This window comes from Lampris incognitus, chromosome 21 (genome assembly GCF_029633865.1).
Source record: "Lampris incognitus isolate fLamInc1 chromosome 21, fLamInc1.hap2, whole genome shotgun sequence".
Taxonomy (NCBI): domain Eukaryota; kingdom Metazoa; phylum Chordata; class Actinopteri; order Lampriformes; family Lampridae; genus Lampris; species Lampris incognitus.
In genome coordinates this window covers 4,252,957-4,262,262 of record NC_079231.1, presented here as the reverse complement: position 1 = coordinate 4,262,262, position 9,306 = coordinate 4,252,957, and the positions used below count along the sequence as shown (strand labels likewise).

The 9,306-nt window shown below is 51.0% G+C and overlaps 1 protein-coding gene across 5 annotated transcripts in view; it reads left to right on the top strand.

Annotated features, from left to right (window-relative positions):
• The window catches only part of LOC130131717 (proteoglycan 4-like), a 36,596-nt gene extending 27,893 nt beyond the window's left edge, over positions 1 to 8,703 (top strand). For all 5 annotated transcript variants that reach the window (XM_056301507.1, XM_056301506.1, XM_056301505.1 and 2 more), the window contains 4 exons: positions 7,097 to 7,275; positions 7,643 to 7,688; positions 7,769 to 7,825; positions 7,972 to 8,703. In XM_056301507.1, coding sequence (XP_056157482.1) covers positions 7,097 to 7,275; positions 7,643 to 7,688; positions 7,769 to 7,825; positions 7,972 to 8,556 — 867 coding nt within the window. In that variant the 3' untranslated portion in view covers positions 8,557 to 8,703. The remainder of the gene's footprint in view (positions 1 to 7,096; positions 7,276 to 7,642; positions 7,689 to 7,768; positions 7,826 to 7,971) is intronic.
• The last annotated feature ends 603 nt before the right edge of the window (positions 8,704 to 9,306 follow it).

The following is a 9,306-nucleotide window of genomic DNA, read 5'->3' as shown; positions in this document are numbered from 1 at the left end:
CTTATACCCCCCACCACACACACACACACAAACACAAACATGGCGCTGCGTAACCATGACTACCCACTGAGCTCTTTAAAGTGTCCATCACACACGCACACCATTATGTTTGAAGGATCACACCATGACTCCGTATCAGCGTCAACGAAACGTTCGTTTCACTCTCCATTTCACATAAGCCCCTTACACAGCAGACTCGGCCAATCAATTCAAGAACAACCATAAAGACATCACATACTGATTGCAGCAGAACAGAACAGTGCTAACCCAAATGCAGCACTGATGACCCAGTGTGCAGAGATAACACCCCCCCCCCGGCAGGGTTTCAGACATGAAAAGTTGACACAAAGTCCTCTAGGGCAGTGTTTCTCAACCCAGTCCTCAAGGACCCCCTATCCTGCAGATTATCTTTGCGACCCTGAATAGGGACCTGTTTATAGTTATTCAAGCAATCAGCAATGAACGTCAGAGTTTGCACACCTTGTATAATTAAGTGCTATGAGATGATTGGTTGAGTAAGTACAAGCAGGGCTACCTATGCAGGGTTACAATGGAAATCTGCAGGATAGGGGGTCCTTGAGGACTGGTTTGAGAAACACTGCTCTAAGTGGCCAGGGTGTGAACGTGTGCAAACCGGTCACGAGGAGGCATGAGGCTGAGGTGAGGGGGCAGAAGGCAGGGGCAGCTGAGGCCCAGGAATGTCTGGGGCCTGTGTAGGCTGCCTGAGGCCCCAGGGCGTCCTGCCATGCTGAGGAAATGGTTTGGGGTGTGTCACCAGCTGTGTGTGGCAGAGCTGGCACCTTCCGGAGGCAGCTGGAGTGCCACCGAGTGCCGTTGTTGAGGAGATAGGTGGCTGGGCCTAGCTGATGGGTGACTTGGAGAGGAAAGGACCAGTATGAGGCCATTTTATTGTCCCTGTGGGGCCTACGGACCCTGACCCAGTCTGAGGCGTTGATGTCTAGCACCCTGGCTCGTTCTGACTGGTCAAATCGTTGCTTCATCTGCTCCTGCTGACGGGTGACTGAGGCTTTGACCCTAGAGGGAGGTGCCTGGGGTGTAGAGGGGCGGAGCCTGTCGAGGGGCATGTTTAGCTCCCAGCCCAGTGTGAGAGAGGCTGCGGAGATGCCCGTGGTCGAGTGCTGTGTGGCCCTGTAGTGCAGCAGTGTGACAGATGGCATGTGTGAAGGAGCACCCTTGGGCCAGGTGTGCTCTGAGGCCGTTTTTCAGTGACTGGTAAAAGCGTTCAACGCCACCGTTGGCCTGGTGGTGATAATAGGCAGTGCGTACATGACGGATGCCCTCACTTTCAAGGTAATCAGTGAACTCCTCAGAGACCAGTTGAGGACTGTTGTCGGTGGTGATGGTCTTTGGGAGGCCCCAGCATGAGAAGAATGAGTCCAGGAGGTCGATGATGACCTGAGAGGTTACAGAGCCAGTAGTGGTGAGCTCAGGCCATTTTGAGTGTAGGTCGTAGGCAACCACCAAGAAGCGTTGGTGGTGGGAACCCCATGGATCTCTCTGCAGATGTCCAGCTGCAGGTGTTCCCAGGACTGAGAGGGCCAGGCAAGAAGTTGCAGGGTCGGGGGAGCCTGGTGGCCAGTCTTGCCACTCATGAGGCAGACAGAGCAGTCCTTGACCAGGGCCTCAATGTCTCTGTATATCCCTGGCCACCACACCAGGTCTCGGCAGCGCTGTTTTAGCTTCACAATGCCCAGGTGGCCCTCATGCGCCATGGTCAACACATGCGCACGCAGAGCACCTGGGACCACTGTGCAAAGCCCGTGTGCCACACAAGTGTCGTTCCAGCAGGAGAGCTCCTGCTTGACTCGGGAGAATGCAGCCAGCTCCTCTGGGACCTTGTGAGGCCAGCCATTCTAGATGTAGGTGCAGAGCTGAGAGAGGACAGGGTCCTGTTCGGAGGCTTCCTTCAGCTCCTGCAGAGAGACGGTGGCCTGGAGGGTTGTGTGTAGCATTTGAATAATGTCCTGTTCCACACAGTCACTGCCCGTTTGTAGGGCTGGAGTGGAGACGGAGTGAGAGAGCAGGTCAGCCACAACATTGTCTCTGCCTCGGGTGAACTGCAGGCTAAAGTTGTGCTGGCGGAGGCAGTCAGACTAGCGGTGTAGCCTCAGGGGTCTGTGGCCTGTTCCAGATGTGGGCAGCAGTGCTGTCAGTCCCTGGTGATCCATCCTGAGGGTGAAGGAGCAACCATAGAGGTATAGGTGCCACCTTTCACATGCCCAGATGCAGGCTAATGCCTCATGCTCACCCACAAAGTACCGCTGCTCGGCCTGGTTAAGGGCACAGGAGGCGAAGGCAATGGGCTTCTCTGTCATCATTGTTCTGGGTCTGCGACAGCACAGCCCCTATCGCTGTGGCCGACGCATCACAGGTCACGAAGGTGGGGCTGGAGATGTCAAAATGAGCCAACACTGTTGGTGAAGTCAGTTGCATTTTGAGGTCACGCACAGCGTCACTGCATGCCTGAGACCACACCCAAGGCTTGTCCTTATGCAGCAGCTAGCGCAGGGGGGCTGTGGTGGCAGAGTACTTAGGGAGGAACTTCAGGTAGTATCCTGTCATACCCAGGAAGGAGGCAACCTGGGCGGCTGAGCTGGGCTCGGGGATGGCCTGAATGGCATTCACATTGGACTGGAGAGGGGTTATACCACTTGCTGATAGCCGGAACCCCACAAACTCAATGGCCGGCACAGAGAGGACACATTTTTTCAACATAGAGCATTAGCTTGTGCTTGGCTAGGGCTGCGAAGACCCTGTTGAGTCGCTTGTTATGGAATTCAGTGGTGGTCCTGTGTACGACTATATGGCCACGCCCGGTATGCCAGCCAGCACAGAGACCATGACTTTCTGGAAGCAGCTAGGGGCAGAACTGAAGCCAAACGGCGTCGGGGTGTAGCGAAACACTCCTGCGTGTCTCACAAAGGCTGTGAGGTTTCTGCTGCCGGGATGGAGAGGCACCTGTAAGTAACCCTGTCTGAGGTCAAGCTTGGAGAACACCGTAGAGCCATAGAACTGAGCTGTTGGCGCTTCTGAGATGGGTAGTGGATACTTGTCAGAGATCACCACCTTATTCACTGCACGTAGATCGACACAGACACACAGGGCCCCTGACTTCTTCTTAGCCGCCACAAGGTTTGAGATCCAGGGTGAAGCGTCCACTGGCTCAATGACGCCAGCTTCCAGCAGTTGTTGCAGCTCGGCCGAAACCCGATCACGGAGAGCTAGCGGGATGTGGCGCAGTGGCTGGTTGATGGGTTTCACAGAAGGATCAAGAAGACGTTGATGGGCGAAGGTGGAGAGGCAGCCCAGACCCTCAAACAGTGATGGCCATTTTTGCTGCCATGGCGTGGCAACAGTCAGGATTACTGACCCCCCCCCCCCCCCCCCGTGTCCAAGAAGGAGAACCCCAGAGCAGAGAACAGGTCCAGGCCCATCAGGTTGACCCCACGGCGGGCAACATGAAAGACAACACTGGGCACAAGCTTGGTCCCATAGCGAACAGTCACTCGGAGAGAGCCGACCAGATCAATTCTGGAGTCACCATAGCCACAGAGGGCAGCTGAGGGTGCAGACAGTGGTAGTGAACTGAAAAATTGTCTTTAAGTATCAACATTCAGAAGAGACACGCTGGCGTCGGTGTCCAACAGCAGAGGAATGCACACATCATTGAGGTTGACTGTGAATAATTTGAATGGCACTGGCGCAGGGGTCACATTGTGAATAATGGTGGGTGCAGACTGGGAGGCGTGGCTCTCTGACCCAGCTGGGGAGGAGCGACAGACGTTAGCAAAATGATTTTGCTTACCGCAGGTACGGTATGTCTGGCCACGGGCTGGACAGTTCTGGGCCTTTGAGGTGTGAGACCGAGATCCAGTTACTGCAGGGCTGTTGTGGGCGGGGCCGAGAATGCTGTCATTGCCCCAGTTGCATGACATCCGAGGAATCCGGGTCTGCTTCACTCTGGCTGGGAAGCGTCGCGGGGAGAAGCCTCAAGTAAAGAGAGCAATCTGAGGAGGCAACTTGACTGGGGGTGGCCACTTGCTGTGTAGTTGGCATAGCTGCACACTCAGTTGCAATGCAATGGTAATTGCTCTAGACAGCGATAGATCATCTGGTTCAAGTAAGTGTCTCACGCACCTTCACGCTGTTGGTGTGTTCAATCAACTGGTCGCGGACCATCTCGTCCTGCAGCGCGCCAAACTTGCACAAGCTAGCCAGTCCTCGCAAATTAGCTACATAGTGTTGCACAGACTCACTGGGCAGTTGGTGTCGCTGACGGAATAAAAATCGCTGAAGGAGGGCACTTTGTGGAGCAGCGAAATGGGTGTTCAGTAGCCCCACAGCTGTATCCTAGTCAGCAATGGTCCCTAGCATCCGAGCACATCCACGCCGACCCTCAGCTCCCAAGCAGTGCTGTAACAGAGCCTTCTTCCGAGCCGTGCTCACTTCGCTCAGCCCCGAGGCTATGAGGTAAGTTTCGAAGGACTGTAACCAGCAAGTCCGCGGTATTGGAGGCTTGCCAGGCAATGCCAGAAAGGGGGCAGGTGGTGGAAGAGAAATATCAGCCATCTTCGTCGCCAATATTATGTTTGAAGGATCACACCATGACTCCGTATCGGCGTCAACGAAACGTTCGTTTTACTCTCCATTTCAAAAGCCCCTTACAGCAGACTCAACCAATACAACAGTGCTAGCCCAAATGCAGCACTGATGACCCAGTGTGCAGACATAACGAACACATCCTCCCAGAATTCACCATAACCGTTAGAGTTAACGTGGCAGGGCCGGATAGCCTGGCCAGAACAGCTTTGCCTAACGGGAGCGGGGGCCGGGGCTCCCGCTGGAGGGGCCTTAGGGACCCTGCGGTGGAGTGGGGGGTGGAAGAGCCTTGGGGTCCTTGTTTGGGGGTGAGGGCAGGGTAGGAGGGCGTCCCCACCATGGGGGCAGGGCCAGTCCAACAGGTCCAGGTGAGCCAATTTGAGGTGATCCACGGAAATGCGCTCCGGCTTGCCACCGACATCCATGACAAAGTGCTTGTTCCCCGGTCTCCAGGATGCGGAACAGGCCATCGTAGGGAGGCTGCAGGGGTCCGCGGTGGGCGTGGTGGTGGACGAAAACGTATTCTGCAGACTTGCAGGGACGTGAGACTGTGGGAGGCCATGGTGTGAACCCATAAGATAAATTACCATGGTAACTACTACTACTTTCAGCTGCTCCCATTAGGGGTCGCCACAGTGGATCATCGTTTCCATCTCTCCCTGTCTTCTGCATCTTCCTCTGTCACACCAGCCACCTGCATGTCCTCCCTCACCACATCCATAAACCTCCTCTTTGGCCTTCCTCTTTTCCTCTTCCCTGGCAGCTCCATATTCAGCATCCTTCTCCCAATATACCCAGCATCTCTCCTCCACACATGTCCAAGCCATCTCAATCTTGCCTCTTGCTTTGTCTCCAAACTGTCCAACTTGAGCTGTCCCTCTAATATAATCATTCCTAATCCTGTCCTTCTTCGTCACTCCCAGTGAAAATCATATTTTACCATGGTGAACTGTAGTATATGTACCCCAGTAGTATGGTACTTCGGATAGTACTCGGATATTACCATGGTACACACCATGGTACCTCAGATATTTCTATGGTACACACCATGGTACCTTGGACATTACCATGATACACACCATGGTATCTGAGATATTACCATGATACACACTCTGGTACCTCAGATATTACTATGGTACATGCCATGGTACGTCGGATATTACCACAGTACATACCATGGTATCTAAATCTGGTACCTCAGATATTTCCATGGTATCTCAGATAGGCTATTACCATGGTACTACATGGTTCAGTCAGATCGACTATTACAACGCTACTACATATCATGATAATCACATTAGACACATGGTAATGCCATGGTACCTACACGGTAATTTCCTATCCGCACCAGTCCCAGTGGGAAATGCATTCATCAAAGTAATGACAGTGAACTACTTCTGTGCATTTCTGTCTCATTTTAATTAAATGGATGGTAAGACTGTGTGGGTGGTGCTGGGCCTCTGTGCAAGAGGTGTTTTTCCATAGAAGATCAGCAGAAGTTTCTTTAGGTTAACCGTAAGCCCAACATTAAAAACTTAAACCTATGGTTTTGGTCTGCTGTGTACGGTAAATGCTTAATTGGGTCCTTGTTTGCCTTTTCTAAATATTTCAATGTTGTCATTTAAGTCTGCTCGGTGAGCACTGTGGAAGAGGACCCCAGCTCAATGCTGAGAGGGATGGGAGGCTGCAAGTTGACACAAACTGACCTGAAGTTCATTGACATAACGAAAAAAGTGAAAAATTAAGAAACTACAGGTGAAAATGGTGGCAGGAATTTACGATCTTCTCCAACTGCACTGTTTTCTTATCAGTGTGGCAGGTTGCCACATGCATTAATCACTGACCGCTGCTTGATTAAAGTCGCGTGTTTCTTGGTTGCATCTCGATTACAACCACGTCTTTGGTTTTCCTACATCGACGTTCACGTAGTGATGTAATGGGATATTGTGACTGTCCTGAGGGTGAGCTGGCTGACATTAAGCAAGTTACCAAGAAGGGAAACAATGATGTTGGCTCGGAATGACGAGGCCCAGGCTGAACTCGACAAAGGTGAGCCTGGTCGCTGAAAAGCAGACTGCAATTACATGAGGAGGGGTAGAAAGAAGAGAAAAAAATCCTAAAATGTAAGACAACTGTTTGACTGGTAAGCACGGAGGCGTATGAGTCACACCATGGCTGATGGGTCCTTTTGAAATGATTTTTCTATGGCATTTCTGCTTGTTTTCAAATAGCACTCGGTGGAAAGTTGGAGGAACGATGGGAAAGAATTGTGATGTGGTGCAGCGGCCGCTGAGCCAGCAGAAACCCCCAAATGCTGAATTACTTTTAATTAAATAAAGCTTAAGATATACCACACAATATTTATTTGTTTCCCATCATTATAAACATGTGTGGAATTACCATTAAGACCCGGGCGTGTTTGCTGTAAATGGAGGGAGAGGGAGCTGATCTTACTGAATCTCTATTTTTGTTCCAGATTTACCCCATCGATCAGAACATGGGCTTCCCCCGTGTCCTCTGCAGCATGCCATCTGCAGTGACTGACACAAAGGACCAGGAGCCCAAGTCTCTGGTGGCCACCACAAAGGTGGAGGATGTGCAGCGAGACAAAAGAAGGACGACGACGATCACTCGGGAGGAAAACCTAGCAAACGGGTAGACTTTAGTTTCGGGGTACAGCCAGGCAACACATCTCGAAACAATTAAAATGTGCAATAAAGTGCCATTTAAATACTGAAATTAATGGGCAGGGACAATAACATTTACACAGTCAGATTCAGTCTAAGAAGTTCAGAAAATTACATCACTTAACTGTAATGCAGTCTTTCAAACCAGGAAAAGACGACACTTGTGCCACAGCACGGTATTACGACATCTCTCATATCGCCATGTCAGTATAATGGAGACATTGCCCAGCCCTATGTACAGTATAAGTATTTTTCCATGTAGTGTGATTCTGAAGTTGACAAGGAGGCACAGTCAGAGCTGGTCAAACTTGTTCTTCAAACTCTTTCACAAATAGACAGAAAGAAGAGGCCGCACGAGCAAAGCAAATCCTAGAGAAAAAGGTACGTTTGAATTTCGACATGTGCTTCATATTTCGTGTCCTTTTTTTCCCCTTCTTAACATAATCCTTGAACCATTTCAGAGGGAGGTGCTGGTTGCCAAATTGTCCAGTGTGAAACCTGAACTGGCCGATGCGGAGGTAAGACTCAAAGTTGGTTGGCCTACAGGCCAACTTTGATCTTTTTCATTACAAAACAGCAACGTCAGGTGGACGACTGGAATTATTGCTCGTAAAGGACTTCAGATCTGTGATTTACAACAGGATTTCTGTGTGATTTATCGCAGGAGACCAATAAATCTCAGAAAAAGGTCCGTATGCCCAAAATGGCGGTGATCCTGCAGAGTCCGGACCAAGCTGACAGTCCAGCCACCCCAAGCCAACTACAAAAGAAGAAAGGGGCAATAGAGTCAAACAAAATGGCCGAACCATCGCAAGTCTCGACAAACCCAAGAGAGCCGGCGAAGACGTCTTTACGGACTAGGCAACCCAAAGGCAAGACGGGAAACGCTCTCGACGGCAGCACCGCCCCGCTGGAGGCCGCGAAGAGACCGACTAAGCACACGTCTGGAAAGTCGGCGAAGGAGACCAAGAGGACGCCGCTGAAAGGGCGGCAAGCGCCAACTTCCTCCTCAAATCCAGTAGCGGCTACAAAGCGGAGAAAACCTCCCGCGCAAAGCTCAAAGGCCACGGCTTTACGGGAGAGCACGCCGAGCGTCGTGAACGGTGCGGCGGCAGGGTGTGCGTCACGACAGCCAGCTCGCACTTACGACAGAAGGAAAGCCACGGCCGCCGCCCACGAAAACGCGGGAAAGCCGGCGCCGACTATCGGACTGAGAAGATCCAAGAGAATAGCCAACATGAAGCCATGAGTTCCGTGTTTTCAACCTCTTCCTATGTCTGTTGCCTGCCATTTACAATTGTGTATTTATTATAATATTATCCATTCTTTATAATCATTAATTAAAAATAAAATGTGTATAGAAGTTTTTTTTAAAGAACCTTCAATAAAATGACTTAATAGATGACCTGGTTCAATTCTTTTGAGCGTTGCATTTGTTGTTTGTTTGGGTTGATTATACCCAATCAATAATGTAACGAAGTCGGGGGACGAGGTAACCACAGGAACTGCCGCGGCCGGAAAGCGAACCCGTGTCGCCCGCATCGCAGGAGACATCGCTAACCGCTCGACCAAAGGGTCTGACCCGCCAGCCGGTGGCCAACATGTCTCCTTATCCATGCACGTTACACTATGGTTAGTGGACACTACTTGCATAGATTTGAACACCACCCCCTCCCTCCCTTCATAAGTTATTTGCATAGGGCAATACCTGTCAAGGCAAATCCATACACGTGCATGTCTCGTACGTACGTGTTCATTTCCCCCTATGTTTAAAATGATGCCAAAGTATCCAAACTGTGACACTTGCACGTCAAGCTCTTAAAACAATTTTAATAAATGTAATTTCCTCGTGATTTTGTGAGCAAATTCCACCCCCCTTGGCTTTTCAACACTTACGTAAGCTACTAATGAGGCACGTTGGGCCTTGTGGTGCCGTACACCCTGTATCGAATCCCGCACCGGGCAAGAAAGTAACCGGTTATTTTCTTGCCCGGTGCGG